Source organism: Helobdella robusta (assembly GCF_000326865.2).
Source record: "Helobdella robusta unplaced genomic scaffold HELROscaffold_18, whole genome shotgun sequence".
NCBI classification, from domain to species: domain Eukaryota; kingdom Metazoa; phylum Annelida; class Clitellata; order Rhynchobdellida; family Glossiphoniidae; genus Helobdella; species Helobdella robusta.
Window position 1 is genome coordinate 332515 of NW_008703981.1, and position 22569 is coordinate 355083.

At 36.1% G+C, this 22569-nt stretch overlaps 1 protein-coding gene across 1 annotated transcript; it reads left to right on the forward strand.

Annotated features, from left to right (window-relative positions):
- Positions 1–1113: 1113 nt before the first annotated feature.
- HELRODRAFT_191066 (hypothetical protein) lies at positions 1114–22521 on the forward strand (the record flags this gene model as incomplete). Its single annotated transcript, XM_009016250.1, has 53 exons — positions 1114–1197; positions 1516–1614; positions 2128–2280; positions 2403–2511; positions 2629–2924; positions 3080–3199; positions 3313–3417; positions 3586–3681; positions 3851–4057; positions 4357–4467; positions 4752–4874; positions 5006–5236; positions 5489–5665; positions 5809–5988; positions 6107–6232; positions 6333–6524; positions 6709–6885; positions 7187–7336; positions 7492–7602; positions 7869–8072; positions 8323–8506; positions 9277–9398; positions 9839–9939; positions 10232–10311; positions 10429–10566; positions 10780–10961; positions 11160–11277; positions 11362–11516; positions 11661–11930; positions 12042–12114; positions 12196–12309; positions 12441–12652; positions 12790–12883; positions 13982–14130; positions 14332–14473; positions 15077–15252; positions 15407–15551; positions 15758–15960; positions 16185–16464; positions 16648–16688; positions 16832–17011; positions 17205–17309; positions 17617–17718; positions 17910–18212; positions 18298–18559; positions 18637–18930; positions 19033–19054; positions 19152–19303; positions 19377–19760; positions 19962–20176; positions 20332–20461; positions 20545–20901; positions 21021–22521. The coding sequence occupies 53 exons, from the start codon at positions 1114–1116 to the stop codon at positions 21638–21640; spliced, it is 9156 nt and encodes a 3051-aa protein (XP_009014498.1). The 3' UTR covers positions 21641–22521.
- Between the last annotated feature and the right edge of the window lie 48 nt (positions 22522–22569).

Consider the following 22569-nt stretch of genomic DNA (forward strand, 5'->3'; position numbering starts at 1 on the left):
TAATAATAATATTATTATTATTATTATTATCAAAAATAATGAAAAAACTCAGTCAATACAAAACATTACATTGGCTGGCAATATTTTAGATTAATGATATGATGATTGTTTATAATATTTGCTATGGTATATATATGAATATATATATATAATACATGTGTTATATATACATACATAATTATATATAATATAAGTATGTAGGTATAATATAAATTTATAATATATAGTGTACGTATATACAAACAAGTAGGCATATATGCATCTATAATTGTGTACGCATATATATATATATATATATATATATATATATATATATAACACAACATCACAACATACACACATACGTACACACACACATTCATACATGCAAACAACATCTACATATATACTAGAACCTACCAACCAACCAGCCGGCATAAGAACCTAGTGTAACGTAACAACAATCCGACTGATTGCCTGCTTTCCTTCTTCTTGTTTATGGTAAAAAAAACTGGCTCGGGCAAACAAAAACAACAATAATAATAACAACAATAATAATAATAACATAACAACAACAATAATATAATAGTATTAACATTAATTTGATTGCCATCAACAAAATTAACTTTTTCTGGTAACTTGAGAATTGCGGATTAGTAACGTCAATTAATAATATTTATAATATATTGGTAATATTAATAATAATAATAATAGTAGCAGACAAATTTCAATAGTAAATAATAATAAGTTTTGTTCTTTCTTTGCCTGGTTGGATGTTAACTTTTAAAGTATTCCATATGTTTGATTAGTTTTAAAATTTGAAGTTTTGTGCTATTTTTGGAAGAAAAAAAATTATTGTAACTCGTTTGATATTTGAATTATTTATTTTTATTTTTTCTTTTGCATTAAAATGTGGATTACTGTACAGTATTGAGTCGTAACTTAATAAAATATAAAAGTTCAAATACCATTACGTCTTCGAACTTGTATAGAAAAATTATTTCAAATTTAACAAAATATAAATAAAATGTTTTAATTATTATTTCAAGTTAAAATTATTTAATTGTAAAATTAGTCAATCGCAAATTAATAAGTACCTACCACATTTCATTCAATCGCTTCTTCAGTAACAAAATGGTTTCGAAAACACCTCAAGTGGCTGACTCAACGATCACTCTACAAGCCGGGAAATCGAAGCTTGTACTTTCAGTTACACAAGTTGGATTGATTTCCCATTTATTTTCTGCCTTTGAGTTCTCTATAAATGCAAATGTTCTCTAGCAAATAACAATGCTGAATAATTTAGCAACATTTATATTTTTATCAATATTCGCTACTGGCTTGAATGTTTTCTACGAAGATTTTATTATTTTTTTACGAAATAAATTATTTTTTATAATTTGTGGGATGAAATAACCACCACCAAATTATTGAACGCCTAACACACCACACACACACACACACGCACGCACGTACACACACACAAATGAATGGTCATTTACATCGTTCCAGTCTGCAGTTTCGTACACCTTGAAGGTGTTGCACTCCAGCCCCGACATCACAGAGGTTGGCTCGAGCCTCGAGGAAGCCAAAGCATTGAGACACACGCACGACGAACTCATATTGAAATTCAACGTTTGTACATTTTTGTTCGGTACTCACTTCACTTGCGTAGTTGCATGCGTTCAATTTGTGATGTGTTTAAATCAGGATTACCATGAAAACAGCGCATGGAATAAATGATGATGTATTTATCTCTGCGGTCGATGGTCTTGCGCCAGCTATTTTGTGTTTAACGGCGCTTTTAAGTATTTTACATAGGCACAACGAATCGTTGAGAAATAACATATCCTAACATTAAGTAATTCAACGTTAAACAGGTAAAGAACAGTTTGGTAGTAAGTAGTTAGTCCAACAGTTGAGCTGTCATGAAAACTTGAATAATTAAGGTGTTTCAACAAAGAAAAGTTTTCCATATGATTTGTAATGTTATTGTAATGCACAACATTCTTGCATAAAACTCGGACATAATGTAAAGTACGAAGCATATCACATTATCTTCCATTCGTTTGAAAACTCGAATTTGAAAAATTTAACTGAACGCATGAGCTCTTGTAGTCGGTTTTCGTTTATCAACATAATTTTCAGTCTAAAAAATCGGAAGCTCTCTCCGCGGTCAGTCAAAGCAGCAATGACGTGAAAAAATCAGTGGAAGTAGCGTGGGAGGACGTGTTCAAGAGACTGGAAAGTAGGAAGTCCCTTCTGGATCAAAGCGTTTCCTTTCACAACTCCGTACAACAGGTTTGCCCTTGCAATTCATGCTTATTTGATCAGTTTGATGGCTACATACCGTTGTCGTTTTTGGGCTGTTGTATATCTGAAATTTATAAATTTGATTTTTTAACAAACATTTTGCAAAACAGTTTTTGAAAAAGTTACAACAAGTGGAGGCCAAATGTGTGGATGTTCCTCTCTCGCAAGATGTTGAAAGAGCCAGGAGGGATTTGCAACAGCATCAGGAACTCAAAAAATGTTTGTGCTGGCTGATACTATTTGTGATTTTAGTAAGATTGAACGATTTGAAATTCTACAGTTCACTTAACAAAAACTTTTAATTAACCAAAAAACAAACAATATATTTTTTACAAGTTGATGCTTATAAGCACTTAATAACTCGCTACACAGCTGTTCTTGAGGCCTCCATGATGACCTTGCAAGAAGGTCAACAGCTTCTGGACAAGATCAGGAAGGCAGCCCTTGAGACAAGCAGTGGCAGTGGCTGGAGTCAACAACGACACGCGACGACATCAGGCTGTTACTACATCGAACAACTTCTCATCAATTTGAGGTTTCGTAAGTTGAGGTTGGATGAGCTGTGGAATCAGAGGAGGATACAGCTGGAACAGTGCGTGAAGTTTATGATCCTGAAGGAAGATGTTGCCAAGGTTGAAAACTTACATTTTTTAACAACTTTTGTTTTTTTACAAATATTAATATGTTGAGTGATTCAATGAAAAATAGATCGAGATTAATTTTCTGATAATCGTTGTAGGAAGTTAATTAATAAACAATAGTAAATCATATTCATTGAAACCAACAGATCACAAAATGGCTGGAAGACGTGGGGCTTCCATTCTTATCGAATTCTGAGTTAGGAAACTCCCACGATGCTGCTCTGAAGTTGCTACGTGAATGCCAACAAGTTGAAGAACAAGCTAATGTTGGCACTTTGTATTTTTCAAGTTTTCACGTTCCGAAATCTACATTTGATACTCACCACCGTCATCTCCATCGCCAACTTAATCACGATTTCATTTTACCCGACCCATGCAGCCCTTCCCTCAAAAGTTGAAACATCACCTCGGCTCCCTGGACTTCATCTTCAGCGCTTGTCCGATTCTGGCTGGAGACATTGATGCTCTGAAGGATGTTGTTCAGGTTGGAATGCATGCATGTGAGAAAAATTTCTTATCTCTAACAAATTTTATTTACAAATTTAATGTCGGTGATAATTTTTGAAAATTGAATGCTGAATTTCTGGTGAATTTAAAAAAAAAATTTGTGTTAATTAGAAAACACTTTGAACAATTAAACCTCTCACCGTAGAGCTTGGAAGGAAAGTTTGATAACCTTCTGTCACAAATCGATACAAGGAGAAGGAACTTGGGACTGAGTGCTAGCTTCTACGAGCATGCCAACAATGTTTGCTTCATTGTTATTTATCAGATTTAATATTTTTAATGTGTTTTACGAATAAAAAAGTGATTAAATCTTAAGTTCATTTTTGAGTTTTGATTACTTTGTTGCTACATAATGAGACCCAATCTACAACTAACCCCCAACAACAACGAAACCCACTCAACGACGAAAGTCTACAGGAAGGTTGGAGGGCCTGAGACTTCTCCGCGAAAGTTTGGACAACACGACCAGCGCCACTTCGGGCAGTACGTGGATCGAAGGGTGGAAGCAGCTGCAGCGAGGTCTCTACGACGCCACTGTGGCTTCGCTGCACGACGGACATGTCCTCGTCAACAGGGTTGGAAGGGATGACGCCAGTGTCGCCGCTTCTCTCGCTAAGGTGGCGCCTAAAATTTTTTGGTTTTATATTTAATACGATGATATGATGCTGTTTAATTATTTTTACTTTGGGAAATTTTAAAAAATGTAACTGCCTTTGATGTAAAATGCTTTCAATCGTATAATGTAACGTTAGGTAATGTTATTTCCATCCTAATAATTGTGTCTATCTAAGGCGAACAACTATTTTTACTGACATAATATTTTTACCTGGATAAAAATATAAATCCAAATAGCAAAAAATACTGTTTAAATTTTTTCTTTTTTACAAATGAAATGACATTCACTGAACCTTTGTAGTTAAACAGCATAGAGGATTCAGTGAGCAGATTATTGGCCAACCTGCCACAAGCACTCGCTGATGAGGCCGGCAAGGATCCAACACTTAATATAGATGACAAGTTGTACAAGGTAAACATTCTCCACTTACATTTTTTTATTTTTTGACTTTTAAAACAAATAATGTTTTATTTATTTTATTTTTAAAACAAATATTATCTTGAAAAATATTTGTTTTTATTTAATTGCTGAATTTCTGCTGAATTATATTTTATACATATGTATATTTATATATTTAACATAAAATAAATGTTATATAGATATGCATAGATTTCATAACTGCAAATCTATCACAAAAACAAACATCATAAAAAGTAAACGAAACAAAACAAAACAAATGAATGACCGACGAGCAGTTGAACTCCTGGTTGGTTCTCGTGGGTCAGGCATCGGTCAACAAATTTAGCAGGTTGACTGTCAACCTTCATGACGTCAATGAGTTCCTCGTACACCACAGATCACTGGCCGAAGAAGTCAGAGTAAGTTGATGCTGCTCGTGACGTGGTGATGATGAGGATGGAGATAAGGATGAATCTTATGACAATGGAGATGATGATTGTACTGAACTAATATCAACAAACTGATAATAAGTTATTACATGCACTTAAAGGCCAAACAAGCTGAAGCCAAACAACTGCTAACCATGGCAAACGAACTGGTCAAACCTGTTACTCAGAAGGAAGGGGAGGAGCCAAAAAGTGACGTCACTAATCAGCCAGCCTCTTCACTGGTGGAGCGATGTGAAAAGTTGGAGAAACATTTTGATAATTTCAGAGAAACACTGGAGAGAAGGAGCAAACTGGCTCTGTCGTTTATTGTCCTGCAGAAGAGAGAGAGACAGGTGAGGATGATGATGATGATGATGGTGGTGGTGATGATGATAACGGTGATGATGATGATGACGACGACGATGATGATGATGACGACCGTAATACTGATAATGACAAAAATGACAATGATGATGATTCTAACAAAAATAATTATGATGACGCTAGAATAATAAAGACGATTTATGTAGAGGGTAATATCTGGCTTTTAAATGTTAGTTGATGGCAATTCAATTGGTCAACGTGTTTCAAATATCTCAATGCAGCTTTCGGCCCAGCTGCAGCTTCTAGAAGAGCAGTTGAGAAGTCAAGTGGCAGACAGCTCAGTTGATGACGTCACAGACGCCACCGTCAGACACAGAGATAATGCCGTAAAGAAGTTGACGTTCGATCTCGGAGAGTTCGATAAGATTGGAAAGCAGTTTGTTGCTGATGCCATTGAAGTTGGTTCTTGTGCTGTTGTGTTATGTGCTCCTGTTGCTTTGTTGATAACTTTTCCATATTTGTTGCAAGATTTCAAACTTATTATTTCCTATTATTAATTATTTGTTAACTATTTGTAATAATTTGTTGTAATGTTTTTTAGATAAAAAATCGAGACAGTCTGAGCGTTGAATTCGTGACAAATGCAGTCAGCTTAATTTTGGCTAATTTTGAAGAAAGAAAAAACATTATAACCAACCATTTTAAAGGCTGGAAAAAATATGTGGAAGGTTTGAAAGATTCCAAGACGAAGTGGAAGCAACTTTTGATTGATGGTAGAAAGGTTTGTGTTGCATCAGGTCAACTTGATTTCAAAATTTGCTTCCACTGTTTATTACTTTTTTATATTTATTTGAAAATTTTTCTTGAATATATTTTGTGATATAAAATGCTTATTTCAGACAATTGAGTGGATCATAAAAGTGGAAGACAATTTCTTTCCCAAGTTGGCTGGAGAGCTCGGATCGTCTCTAGCAGAAGTTCAACAACATCAAAAAAGATTGGAAGATTTCAAACACATCATTCAAGTAACTCTGCTTCTATTTTTTAACATTTTTAAAAATAAATTATTAAAAACAATAGTAAAATTAAAGTTATACAAACAAATTAACACTAAAATGTTTTCAGAAAGTTCAGGACGAGACGGAGCAGCACTTGAAATCTGCTGAACTGCTGTCGGCCAAGTATGAAGACAACCACGGTAACAGGGATTTCATCGTCAACGAGTTGATCAAGGCCCACTGCAGGTTCCAGGCTCGAATTGTTGAGTACAAACATCTGCTTGACGTTGCAAAGAAATTTTTTGAAAACTTGAATCAGGTTAGAAAATAATGTTTCCTCTTAGTTCTAAGTTAAATAATATTTTAGGTTCTGTAAATATAAACCGTTAAAATGTAACTTGAAACTTTCATAAAAAATGCTACTAACATTAATCGCCAAATAACAGAATTTGAATAATTTCCATATGAATCAATCCGGAATTATATTTTCATTCTATCCGCAGTTGGATACATTGATTGACAGCACGGAGAAGGAATACACAGGCGAGCAGCTGCCTAGCAACGAACCTGACGCCAGGGAAGCACTGAGAAGCCACCACTGCAACCGCAACAAGTTGGCCTCCTTGTTTGAGGGCAGAAGTTTGGAGGCTGATGACATCATCGTCCGAGTTCGGCAACAGGTCGGTACTCAGTGCATTTTAAATTCATCGTTTTATTTTCTTCCATATTTATGATGCAGCTTTAGTTTTGAATAATTTAAAATTTTTTTGTAATTCAACAAGTTTGAATGAAACGTTGAAAATTAGATAGATGGATTGGATTATGCGACAGTTCTCAATTACGTTACATATTAATTTAAATGATCATCTCTACGATATTATAACCAATAACAATCAAGACAGCCAGGGTGATTATTGAAACTATTTTCATCGAAAATAATTGTCAATCATTACCATCTGAATATTTGTAACAATATGACAGGACGCTCAAGAAATAGCGAAGGATGAAATTCGAAACATTTTGCGTCAATCAGAGCTGGAGAGGTCGCAATGGGACTTACTCTGGACTGACCACAAAAACAAGTTGGAACAGGGACTGCTACTCTGTCAGTTCTATTTTGACTTGAAACAGGTTTCTACTGCTGAAATGATGATGGTGGTGACTGAAATGATGATGATATACTCTATAAATTCGGGAAATTTTTGTGTTGTTCTCATAATAATGTTATCATATATACACTCATTGAAAAACAAATTTTGTAGTACAGTATTTTTGAACATCTTCAGCTGCAGAACGAGTTGGACTTGATGCAGAGGCAGTTGGACGCGAGACAAGGATGTTACGGCAACACTGTGGCGTCCGTGCAAGCCATCATCCAGGCTTTCGTCCAACTAAAAGTTAATTTTTTTAAATTACGAATTTTTTAATTTCAAATGTGAAAGTTGAAAAATATTCAAAATTCATTTAAACAAACAGCCAAAACTCTTATTAGTTTTCAAATGAACTTGTTAAAAACAAACTAAAAAATCAAATTAGCTACGTGTGGCGCATTTAATAAAAAAAAAGTTGATACATATTTTACATTTTAGTCTTATTTCCAAATATATATATTTCTTGAAATAAACCTAAAATATCAAATCAAAATATTCGTCCTCAACTGCAGTCCTTAGCAGATGTGGTCGGCGGTCGCGTGACGGACTTCATGGCGACAGCCGACAAGATGATCAAAGATGGACACTATGACTCGCGCCGCATTCGACACGAGGTCGATGAGACGAACAGGAAATGGAAACATTTTTACGACAGCCTCAGCAAGTTTAAACTGGCACTCGACGAGAACATCACGTTCTACGAGCTGCACGATAAGGTTGTCAGAACTTTTATCTCAGTTCACATCTCCATTGTTCAGTGCGTTCGTATTTTAAGAAAATTTGTTTGTGACAAATTAAGATAAGTTTATTTATTCTATAGCACAGATTTGTATCGCATCACCCGATACCGATATTTATAATATAAAAATAAAAATCGCGAGCAAAACAAGCAAACGGAAACAAACGAACGAACAAACAAACGCAAACGAGCAAACAAACAGACAAACGCAAACAAAAAAAATACAGTGTGAGGGATGGATAAACGAAGCCGGTCAGTTCTTACTGACGATCAGTAAAAAGGCTCCCAACTGCAAAACCTCGGAAGATGTTGAGACGTTGATCAAGTGCATCGTGCAGTACAGGAGCGAGGGTGGTGGCCAGCAGGACGAGAGGCTAAAGAACATGGAGGTTGTGGCTACTAATCTCTATGGTCAGTTTCGGCCGGCTGAACAGAATGAATTATTTCTGGTTTTTTGTTATTGCTACCACATTTACTACTACTACAACTACTGCTACTACTATTTCTACTTCTACTACTACTACTACTACTATTACTACTACTGCTACTACTACTTCTACTACTACTACTACTATACTATTACTACTGCTATTACTACTACACTACTGCTGGTGCTGCTACTACTAATACTGCTACTACTACTACTACTACTACTACTACTGCTGCTGCTGCTATTACTACTATCATTATTATTAGTACTAGTAGTAGTATCATTCTTGTTAGTAGTAGTAGTACTAGAATTTACGGTTTTTTTTTCACGGCCACTATTTATTATTATAGTCAAATGTTTTACTGTGCCGGTATGTTTGTTCATGTTCATCTTTCATGTTCATTGTTCATGTTCATTGTTCATTGTTCATGTTCATCGTTCATGTTCATTGTTCATGTTCATTGTTCATGTTCATCGTTCATGTTCATTGTTCATTGTTCATGTTCATCGTTCATGTTCATCGTTCATGTTCATTCATGTTTAAACTCCTTTCAAAAATCCTTCCAGACGTTTTAATTATTTTTCATTTATAATTCCCACATTTTTTATTTTAGCATCTAGTTATGTTTTTTTTATCACCACCACCATCATCACCATCATCACTACCACCATCATCGTTACTCATCATCATTGTTATCTTCATCATCACCAACATCATTATCATCATCATCATCACCGTTTACAATTTCAGGATCAGTATTAGGACCAGAGAAGATGTCTCACATATTGGATAAGAACCAGGGCATGTACAACGCATTCATCAAGGCCATTGAGGAACTGAGGGTGCTCCAAAGGAACCTCGTCAACACTGAAGTCAGTTACTCACGCTGAATTATATACGTAAAAATTGAACTAAACTACTTGACCTGAACGTTGACTTTCAAACATCTGCCTCCAAAATGTTGTAGTTGCAAATTAAATTCAAAATGAAAAATAAGATTCACTTCAGCAAAAATGACGCCAGCAAACAATTATGACGATACCTCGCAGCCTTAAATGTAATTAAGAGATTTTATTTTTTGTTACAATCCTACACACATATATATGCGCACACACACACACACACACACTTTCATGAACACATACACGCGTGCACACGCAGACATTTTGGTACATAATCATTTTGTATTGCTAAGTCGCTGAATTTGTACAGCAGTTTTCATAAGTTGATTTAGAACATGTGCACATACATATGCACATGTACATACACATATGTGGCACACACGCACACACACACGCACACACATTTGCAGCACATTCTGGCAAATGTGGAAGCAGTCGTGGAGAAGAAGGCGCCCAAACAACCGAAGTTCGTACAACCTTTGCAGAATGCTGAACTTGCTGAAGGACAAAGGTAGTGATGATAATGATGATTGCAAAGGTGGTAATGATGATGATTGCAATGGTGATGATGATGATGATTGCAATGGTGATGATGATGATGATTGCAATAGTGACGATGATGGTGATCTAATATGATGATCATGTTATATAAAATGATGACAGTTGTACTGCAATGCCACTAAAAATATAGATTATGATTTTGCTTCCAATACTTTTGAGTTTCAATGCCCTTAAATGAACATATGAATTTTTGTCGGTTTGAATGTATCGTGAGTGACAGCCAATTTTGTGCCCTTTTGTAGGTTCACTTTTGAGTGCAGATTGGAATGTGATACGTTGTATCCCCGCATTGAATGGTTCCGTGATGACGAACCGTCTAAAGGTTTGTTACATTGCTAAAATCTTTTATTATCTACATCTTTTCTATAAAGTTTTGTTACAACTTACAAACTTGCCTCAATCACATCCGATACGAAAAAAATGATTTCGACATCGTCAGGCTTTCCAACATCTTATAAGGACGGACTGTGTCAGATGACGATCGAGGAGACGTTGATAGCCGACACCGCCCAGTACACGTGCAAGTGCACTACAGATGCCGGCACCGCACGAACGTCCGCCAATCTCAAAGTCAAAGGTGAGGTGCATCATTTATTAATGAAAATGTTTCAAACAGTCGTTCAATGTATCACATAATATTATTTATTCGTCAAATTTATTTGGAATACAAAATATGCATGATTACCAATTTTGTGCGTGTGCCTTTCAAACAATGTAGATTTGGCTAGTAGTTTTAATTTTTGTTTGGTCTTTGAAAATAAAAATCATCTGAAATAATGTCTCTTCATAGCGAGTCAGCCAAAAGTTGTGGCCCCAGAATTGTTGAGACATTTAAAGTCTGCAGATGCACCGGAGGGTACTTCCCACATTTTCGACTGCCACGTCACAGGGGTGCCCTTCCCTGAAATCACGTGGTACAAGGACGAGGTGCCGATCACCAGCAGCAACGATTACGTCATCACCTGCGAACAGGTTGTCATTTTGATGCAAACATTTCGATTATATTCAAACTTTTCTGCAAAATTTGGCATCAATGCATCGAAAAAATTGTCCTACAACTTAAAAAACATAAACAATTTGAGAAATTTTGATAACTTCAAGAAATGTTCATAAGATAATCAAAATTGGCAACATTGCAAACAATCAACCAACCAACCAAAATCATTTCAGGGTCGTTGCACGCTGAAAGTGAAGAAGTTGAGTAGGGACCTTCACAACGCCAAGTTTAAATTCAAAGCCGTCAATGAAGGTGGTGAAGTTGTCACATCAGCCTCACTAAACGTTCTCAGTCAGTGTGTTTTTGTTGTTATGAGATCGTTTTTTAAAAAACTTTCATAAGAGGAAGATTAATTGCAAAATTGTAATTCTCCAGCTGTCAGAAAGCCAGAATTCACCAAACCACTGAGGGACCAGGCAGTTGATGAGGGAAAGAGTGTGAAGCTGGAGTGTGGCTACCGGGGAGAACCTGCCCCTCAGATTCAGTGGACATTCAACGATACTCCTATATTACCGAGTGCATTGTTCAAGGTTTCCAAAAATTATTATCTGCGATTTTTTTTACAATAAGTAATGCTTAATGCTCAACAAATGTTTTCGCGTTTAAAAAAGTTTTTCAATAAATTCAACAAAATGATATTGAATTAAATTTCAAGAATAGTTAACATCCATCAGATCACAATAACGGAAACGACGACATCCTTGGAAATCAAAGAAATCTTCTCCGAAGATTGCGGAACCTACGCTGTTACGGCCAAGAATCTTGGAGGGGAGGCCCAGACAACCTGTCTTGTGGCTCTCACAACGCATGAAACTAAAGCTCAAATTCTGCAGCAGAGAACGCCAGAAAAGCCAAGATTCATTTCTCCGCTGGTCGATGGAGAGGCAAAGGAGGGTGACAGAGCCAGATTCGAATGCATCGTCGTCGGGTACCCAACTCCTGAGGTTTGTCAAGTTACAAGTTGACACCGGATTCATGTAATAATTTGAAGTTATTATAAATTATTTTATTTATTTCGAAAAAGTATTTGTCAATTATTATTTGTTAATACTTAGATTACGTGGTTCCACAATGGCAAACCCATCAGGCAGACAAAAGATTTTGATTTCACCTTCGACATTTACAACGGTTGGTCCTAATTTTTAATAGCATTGTGCATGTGATGTTTGCATGTACTCAAACAACTGCAAAGATTCAAATTTGTTGCAGGCAAGTGTGTCCTTTTGATCCACGAGTTGTACCTGGAAGACACTGGAGTGTACTTGTGCCAAGCCAAGAACGAACACGGTTCAGACACAACCGTCGCTAAATTGCGCGTTCATCGTCAGTCTTCATTAATTTTTTAAAATATGTTAATAATTTAAATTTAATAATAATAAATTTTTAAGATGATTTCATCATATTGTGTAAAATAATTTCAATCATGTAGCATTATAACACGTGCTAACGATCAGCTGCTAACGAACCACCTGCAGCATCCCCAGTCCAAGTAGCTCCAACGGCAGAAGTGGACGAAGTTCCTCCGAAATTCACCCAACTCTTGAAAGATATTGAGGGCACGGAAGGTGAACTTGTGAGGTTTGAGTGCAGGGTCATAGGTCATCCAACGCCTGTCATCAAATGGTTTTTTGGTAGGAACCAGATTGAAACTTCAAAAGATTTCCAAGTTAGAATTTAATTAATTTCTGCTTGAAAGTCTAAAAAAGAAAATTTCAAAATAATGTAATTCAATATTTTGTTAGTTATAACAACAATACTAAATATAAAAAAAATTAAAAATTTGAATATCAAATACTTTAATAGATAAGTTCTGAAAGAGAAGTGCAGATACTGACGATACCCTGCCTGCACAAACATGACGCTGGCAACTACATGGTCAAGGCCACCAATAACGCCGGTGCCTCATTCAGATTACAATTTTAATGTCGCTTATAAGGAAGGACGCTATCCAGATCAAAAATTTATTTATTTCAATTTCCACCACAAGTAATTGCAAAATGTAAGGCACGCTTCTAGTTAAAACCAAAAAGTGAAAACCACGCCATGAAGATGAGGTTCATAATTTAATGAAAATTTTAATTTAAGCATTTAATATAATTCAATAAATTTTACACCGCATTTGATGTTTTTATCAAATTTATTAACATTTAAAAACAAATTAAATGAGTGTGTGGAAGTTAGTTTGGACGATGGAAGCACACACACTCGCCTGCTTTTGCGCGCGGACTCACCGTCTGTGTAAAACTCATGGGCTTCATTTGTGGAATGGAAATGATAGAGTTTTCATAATACAATGATACATAAGTTCAGTGATACATAGTACAATGATACATAGTTCAGTGATACATAGTACAGTGATACATAGTTCAGTGATACATAGTTCAGTGATACATAGTACAGTGATACATAGTTCAGTGATACATAGTACAGTGATACATAGTTCAGTGATACATAATACAATGATACATAGTTCAGTGATACATAGTACAATGATACATAGTTCAGTGATACATAGTACAGTGATACATAGTTCAGTGATACATAGTACAGTGATACATAGTACAGTAATACATAGTTCAGTGATACATAGTTCAGTGATACATAGTACAGTGATACATAGTTCAGTGATACATAGTTCAGTGATACATAGTACAGTGATACATAGTTCAGTGATACATAGTACAGTGATACATAGTACAGTGATACATAGTTCAGTGATACATAGTACAGTGATACATAGTACAGTGATACATAGTACAGTGATACATAGTACAGTGATACATAGTACAATGAAACATAGTACAATGATACATAGTACAATGATACATAGTACAGTGATACATAGTACAAAAGTTTAATTGAAATTAAGTAAGGAATGATTTGTAAGCATGTAGGTGAGCGTTTGTCGGGGTTGCATAATAAAAAAATTATTTCTACCAAACCTATACATTTTTTTGAAAACTTTAATTACAAAATTTAATTAAAAACAGATTAGTGGAATCGTCCCATTCCGTACAGACGGATGCTCCCGTTCAAGCGGGTCACGTTCCACCGGAGATCATCAAATCCTTCCACGACATCCACGTCAGACCGGGGCAACCGTGCACAATCGAAGTCGTCATTGGGGGATTTCCTAAACCTAAGGTCAGTCAGTTCTGGTTGGAGTTTTTTATTTTTTTAGTTTATTATCGTTCGGGTTTAAATGTTGGTCAATCGTTTTAACGTGACGAATTATTTCCTTAATCATTGTAGTTGTTATTGGCACGTTATGGGCTGCACACCTTTCGAAAGTTTCACATTTATCGATATTATTCTCTTTATATTTTTTTTGCCGATCTCAAACAGATCCAGTGGCTGTTCAACAACGAGCCGATCACGAATACGGTCTACAGGATAGCCACGTTTGGTGATGTCCACTCACTGCACATACCTCAGGTGTATGATGAAGATGTCGGAAGATTCTCAGTCATCGCTGAAAATGATGCAGGTAGGCCCTGGTGGTGATGATGAAAATGACGATGATGACATGTTGTTGATGGGGAAAATGATGATAAAGGTATGAGAACAAGCTTGATGGTATCAAGGACTTATATGAGAACTATTTAATTTTTCGAAAAACATACAATGAATAGAAATTTAATTGTAATAAAATGAAATAAAATAAATAAATGAATAAATAATAATAATGGTAATAGAAATGATGATGAGGATAATAAAATATAAAGTCTTACGTGTGTACCTATGATAGCGTTGTGCTAGAGCAATAGTAGCTACAAAATATCGGCGACGAAAAATGTGGGAATAAAAAATTAATGGCAATTATATGGAAGGCTTATATTATATCGTAATAGCATTCAAATTTCTGTGAACAATGTAATAAACGCCCAGCAATTACATTTTCTTATGTGAAAAATCTAATGAAAGTAAAACAAAATCCTGACAATATTAAAAATATGACTCTGTTATGAATTTTGTGAAGGACTTAAAATAATATGATAGCATTTGAAAGCATGTGACACCATCAACATCAGAAACATTAAAGTTTATATTTGATTGAATTCATGGCTCATTACACCGCTGTGCATTGCAGCTTACATGCAGTTGAAACACGACACTTCAAATTGTTTAATGATAATTTTTGATATCAAATCAAAGAACTCAATGAAACATGGCTGTGCAGGTAAAGCCTGGTGTTCAGCGTTGTTGGTGGTCGTTGACTCTTCGCAACTCGTCGGCGAAGTTGATTCGCCCCCCGAGACTCCTCAAGTTTGTAGTTTGTTCCGCCCTTTAAATTATATATTCCTTATCATATTTCGAATTGTTGTTTAGATTTTTGTTAGCAGTTAATTCGTTAGGTTGTTTTTACGTATAACGAGTTTGAAAACAAATAATTTTATTTTGATTATTTAAACTTTGAAAGACTGGACAAAGAGTCATGGTGTCCAGTTACGGTCCTCCCCCTGTGGTCAAGCCAAAAAGGATTCCTCCCCCTCAAGTGCCTGCCCCTCTACCTGATCTTCCCCCAAAAATATTTGCTGGACTGAGAGATCTAACTTCAGAAATCGGTTAAACTATTTAGATTTTTTTTAAATTTATCCAAATGATGAATTAATAACTGCTGACCAATTTAAATTAAACCAATAATTTAGAATTTTTTTTAGATACATTTTAAATATATCCACATAAAATTTTGAAAAAAATTTGTTATTATTTTATCGATGAATTGGATAGATTATTTTGATTAAAAATGCAACGTCCCTCTAATCGTCAGACAAACCATTAGCCTTGGAAGCGATAGTGGAAGGTCGGCCCGAACCACTAATCACGTGGTACAAAAATGTCCACGAGGAACTTTCGGAAAGTCCAAATTATGAGATTTCTTGTCGTGAGGGCAGAGCCAGGCTGGTCATTCTGAAACCGAAACTGACTGATTCCGGGGAGTACACGTGCGTGGCTAAAAATAAACTGGGCCAGGTTCAGAGCACCGCTACCATCATCATAAAAGGTTCTTTGCAAAGATACGATTTTATAATTTTTATTCAAGAGTTTTACTTTCAATTATATTAAAATCCAACAAATAAATCAAAAAAATTTAAATTTTAAATATAATTTAATAATTTTCCAATCATTCATGAAAAAGTTTGCATCAAATGTACATAAATGTAATTATAATTTTCAACAAAGTACCGGCAACGAAGCCAAGATTTTTGGAGAAATTACAGCCGTCAACAACTGCCAACGAGGGTCACCCGGTAAGGTTGGTTGTTTTCACGTCGGGCGAGCCTGCTCCTAAGATTGTCTGGTTCAAGGACAGCGTTGAAATCAAACCATCCCCGGATTTCGTTATCACCGACGAAGGCAACAAACACACGCTGTTGATCCCAGAGGCTTTTCCTGATGATTCCGGAAGGTACAGTGTCAAAGTTTTCAACAGCTGCGGCGAAGAATTTTCCGATACTGTCCTTACCGTAAATCCTGGTTAGATTCGCCATTCTGAAATTTCGATTTTTCATATTAAGCGGTTTCTGGTACTACTGTTAAAACAGAAAGCACATAAAGCAGAAAATGTTTAAAGCAAAAATTGTTTTAAATTATTTAAAACAATTTAAATAATATAAAACATACATTGAGTGCTTTTAAATTTAAAAAAAATTCTTCTAGCCCCCAAAAAGGCTCTTCAAGTTGCTCCGAAGTTCATCAAGGTAATCTGCTAATCATTTATGGAAATATATATCTACAAATTTAATTATTATTAAAATACTATAGTATAAATAGTATCATGTAAATGAATTATATTTTTAATATTAATAAAAAAATTAATAATAAATGGATAATATTTCGCCAGCCTCTGCACAACAGAAGCGCTCACGTTGATCAGCGCGTTATTTTGGAATGCATCGTGCCTGTTGAACTGCAACCAGAAAGAGTTGAATGGTACCACAACGAACTACTTCTGACTCCGAGCAACCAACTTCGCATGGAGTTCAGACCAGAGTCTGGCGTCTGCATTCTCATCATTGAGAAGGTCATTTAACTAAAAAACATTTTATTCCGTAGATTATGTACGTTGTATTTGATTATAAATATTAGATCATATCCAAGCAACTGATGTCGATGCTATTTTGACGGAATGAATTAAGTTGACAATGAGTTCAATTTGTCAGGCCGATATTAAATTGTTGAATAAACAACTTTTAAGTTTTTTTTTACAATTGCAGGTGAGGCCGGAATCTCGCGGCAGATACATCTGCACAATTGTTGTTAACGGAGTATCAAAGTCTACCACAATGGATCTGGAAGTCATTCTACCTCCAATCAAATTGGTCAGTCAATCTAACATGACTTTGTAAATAATTTCAAAAATAATTTTTAGATTGGTATTTTGTTTACGACGGTTAAGCATAATTATTGTTGTAGCACATTTTGAATTAACGTTATGGCACAAAACAGATAGACAAAAATGTTTTTATATTGTATAATACGTTGAACAATAATTAAACTTTGAGATACCATATTAAGAGCGCGCCTGAAGTCAATTCTTAAGAGGCACTGTACAAATTCAGCGATGCGGTAGGATACGATATTTTACATAAAGTTAAATGCATTTGCTTCAATATTTTTCCGTTCAAGGAAGAGAAGCCGCACTTCACGGAGCATTTGAGGAACCAGATTGCTGATGAGGGCAGTGAGGTGCAACTCACTTGCCAAGTTAAGGGACAACCCAGGCCCATCGTTAGTTGGAGTTTTGCTATTAAGTTGTTATTCAGGTTTATAATTGGTTATTCAATATTGCGTTTAAAAATTGTAAATAATATGTAATTAATTCACGTAATTACTTCCCTGAATGATTATAAAAGCCTTATATTTAAAAATTAATAATCATTAAAACATCGAGGTAAAATTAAATTTTAATGACCTTGTAGATCACGTGGTATCACAACGGCCACCTCATCCGACCATCTTCAAGACACGCCCAAAGGTTCAATCCAGCTGACTGGACAGCCACATTGATCATAATTGCGGTGAACGTGAACGATGCCGGCATATACACCTGCAGTGCTTCGAACGAGGTTGGACAGGAATACACGTCAGCTGAGGTCAAGGTCAGAGTGAAGACTCCTCTCCCCAAATATGTTGCCCCACCTGAACCTGTTGAAACTGAATTATTTAAATCCAGAGAAATCGGTGGGGTGGCTGAACAGTACTTCAGACCCGTCTTCAAAAAAGTGCGAATGATACAAATTTTACTCTTTTCATGTTGATAAATTTTTAAAATTTTATTTATTAGTTTTTGCTATTTGTTCGTACTAGGTACCAGCAGACCTTAATGTTCCTGAAGGTCACGTAGCCCGATTTGATTGTGTGGTCCTCGGAAGACCCACGCCCGATGTTTATTGGTTCAGAGAAGGCGTGCGAGTGTTTGAGGACCGCATGCACAAGATCGTCATCAACGAAGAAGGAATCAGTTCGATTATTTTTGAGGCTGTCATGCTTGGGGACGCTGGCATGTACCTGTGCATCGCCAGGAACAGAGCTGGAGAAGATAGATTCAACGTTGCTCTAAACGTCTTGCGTTAGTCTTATTTCATTGTAATTATTAAAATTAAACTTATTTGGTTTGTATTAAACAAATTTTGAATCGTACCTCAGCACGGCGCTCATTGGCTCCGCCACGATTCGGTTGTCGTCTGCCGAACCAGACAGTCCAACTTGGTCAGCCAGTAACATTCACCGTTGATGTTGAAGGGATCCCTCAGCCAACGGTAACTTGGGAAAAAAATGATCAGCCAATAACAAGTGGGGACAGATATAAAATAGTCGGAGATGGTTACAGATCAACATTGTACATACCGTTTGTGACGATTGATGACAACGCCTGGTTTCAGTGCGTGGCTACAAGTTCAGGTGGAACAAGTGTCAACAAGTTCAGACTCACAGTTGAAGGTATCCATTCATTTTTATTCCATTCTTAACAGTTGCACTAGTTTACATTATCAAACTTACACTAAATCATGGATTTACGTTAATTTACTTTTTTATTTACAGATGATAAAAAAGTTGCAGTAAGGTAACGCTGACAGTTTTTTAATATATTTATGCAAAAGTTTGAACAAATTGTGTGGTTTTTATCTAAACAGAGACTAATTATTTTTTAATTTTTGCAGAAAGTCGGTGTCTCCAGGACCGCAGAGATCCGTGAGCACTGGCAGGCCCTCCCCCGCCCCCATCCAATCATCTCTCATCTTTTCCCCAACTCAACAACTTCTGCATTCAAAGAGAACTACATCGGAAACTACATTGAAAACCGTTCACACAGGTCTGAAACTTTGAGATCGAATATTTTGTTACAAATAAAAATGATTTTATTAAAAAAATCTTTAAACAACAAGATTTTAGCGGAAGAATTAAATTCAAATCCCCGGAGAATAAATTAAATAATACAATTCAAATGGAAGGTACGATGAAGAGTCCAATAGAGGCGGTAGCAGCCCCGAAACTGATTGAGCCAATGAAGGACCAACTGCTGAACGACGGAGGCACCGCCCACTTTCGTTGCAGGATCCACTCGCCAGCTGCCACCACTCACCAGTGGTACTACGAAAACTCTCCCCTCTCACACAACTGGAACGTTAAATACAGGACATTTGAGGAAGCAGACGGCTTGTACGGCTTGGATATTCACGACGTCACTGAATTGGATGCCGGCATTTACAAATGCGTCGTCGAGAACAAGGGAGGAGAGGTGACTTGCATCGCTCATTTGAGAGTTGGAGGTAGGTGGTTTCGAATTGTTAGTTCTTTGCTACATTTATCAATCAAAATGCTTCTAATAAAATTTAATCAATATCCTTAATTTGCAAAGTTGAAACAAATTTTTTCAAAAGATATAACTGTACCCTATCAGATCCTTGCAACAAAATGTAAAATTTTTACTTAAACCATAAAATAATTTTTAATGAAAAATTTTACAACAGTCCAACCGACCAGCAAGATAACAACAAGAGTGCACGCCACCCCATCTCCAGTTCCTTTCATTCAAGCTCCTCACATCGTTCGTCCCATGGTTGACTCTGAAGCTGAACTTGGAGGGCCTGCCACTTTTGAGGTTATCTTCTCAGGGCCCCCCATGTCCAAAGTGGAATGGGTCTTGAATGGAAGAAAAGTTTCAGAACATGATAACAATTTTAAGGTATCATTTTGTAATTATGAAGTCATTTGCTATAGCAGTTAGGTTTTTTTTGTTTTGGTTTTGAAAAAATAGGTATCAATACATTTTACGCATTAAATAAATTGGTATTTTTTTTAATTTCAAATATTATAATCTTATTGTACAATATTGTTTAGATACACCAAACGAGTAACACTGCCTCGCTTAGGATTGAACGTGTGCATGAAGGATTGTCTGGCAAGGTGCAATGTCTGGCCAGCAATGATAATGGAAGTGTCGAGAGTACAGCAACTCTTCGAATCAGAGGTTGGTTTTTCATATTTTGCCGTTGTTCCTCTCGTTTTTGCAATTCATAAAAATAACTTCCACTTCTTATTCGTCGTCCCTAGGAGCTCGCAGTCCATTCATGCACAACCAGCAAGAACAGTATCAACAACAAACTTATTCAGTGAGCACATCCAGTGCAAGACTCTCCAAGTCGCCTCTACCCTCCTCTTCCTCCTCCTCCTCTCACAACCCACAATTCCTTGCCGCCCCACAGATCGTCAAACACCTGGAAAACGTGATTGCTAAGGACGGTTCACAGGTGATCCTCTCATGTTGCTACAAAGCGCAGGAGCCCGTCAGCATCTCCTGGTTCCACAATGATAGAAACATCGACAGCAGTCCTGATTACGCCATCAACAACGACAGATCTCTCGGGAAAAGTGATCTGGTCATCGTTGATTGCATGCCGGATGATGCAGGTTTTTTTTTTTAGAAATTTGTTCGTTATAAATTTTTTTTCTGTGAATGTTAACAAAAACAAATTTGTTGAATTTTCAGTTTGATTGTTTCATCCAATGCACTAACGCAAACCACGCAGGAATTTTCAAATGCGTCGTTAGAAACAACCTCGGTCAGGCAGAAACTGTGAACAAACTTCAAGTAGAACCTCAAGATCAGTCTCATCACAACTTTTCAACAATGTTTGTCGTGCGTGATAACAAACCATCGTCCACAAATGCATCAGAAGAAATGATAAAAGCGGAGAGTGTGAAAGTTGTAGGAGCCGCCAAAAATCAGCCGAGTGCACTTGCATCTGAAGGGGTCATCATACCAAGATATTCACCCAGATACTACGATGATTCAACCCACGAGCCACATCAGCCGCAACAAGTGCATCAGTCAGCCAGCACCGACAACAATGGATCTCCGATATTCATTCAACCAATTCAACCGTGCGTCATCGTCGAAGGAGAAACTTTGAACTTCACGGCTCATGTTCACGGATATCCGGAACCAAAAGTTGAATGGTTCAAGGACAAACAAGTCGTCTATCCTGACTCTAGACACGCTGTGACTGCCGAGAAATCTACAGGAAAGTACAGTCTGCGTGTATTTGGATGCTCACAGCTGTTTGACGCAGGTGTGTACTCCTGTCAAGTCTCCAACTTGAATGGGAAGGCTACCTGCTCCGCCAACGCTGTTGTCGTTCGTAAGTGAATACCTTTTGGAATGTCTAAATTGATATCGTCTTGTTTTGTTTCCGTTGGTTTTATTAATACATGGTACATATTAGTCGGCCGGTTGGTCGGTTAGTTGTTAGTTAAAATTCTTTTTCACACATTTGGTTTACGAGACGTTTTTGCCATTTTTATTTATTTTTATTAATTTTCGAAATGATTTTGGAAATTAATTTCTCGATTGTAAGACAACCTATCAAGTTATTTTTTTCCCAAGATTTCATTTAAAAATTTAACGGCGAATCTTTCAACAAATCATTCATAAACTTTAGTGATTATATATTCATTATTATTAAATTTTATCACGATGTCATGAATTGTTTTCTGCAGTTTTTAATTTTTCTTCGCAATTATTAATTTCGTAAATGTTATAGTTTGTCTATATGGTTTACTATAATATTTCACCAGTGGTTCCAAGTTTTTAACGATTTTCGGTTGATAACATACAATTTATATTTTTTATTTATTTATTATTTTAAAAAATTCAACAAAAACGAAAACCTTTTATTGTGAATTTTTCATAAAGTTTGATTATTTTATCATTTTATCAAAAACATATCTGCATATCACTGTCAACATCATTATAACATCATATGTGATCACTTTAGTTTGTCGTTAACTCCGCTGTTACAGACTTAACTTGTTGCTTAGATATTTAAAAGATGATATTGTCTATCAGAAGTAGATAGATAGTAGTTGCTGTTTCATTCGTTTATGCTTGCAACCACACGAAACATTGCTTACTAAATCTCATTTAGTCTTAACAATGTTTTTAGTTTGTTTTCAGATTCTCATTATTACGACGATAGATTAAATTAACGTTTTACAACTTTTTAACGGAATAAAAATTTGGAACTACTGGTTTTTGTTTTTTATTTTGTGTGTGTGTGTGTGCGTATGTGCGCGCGT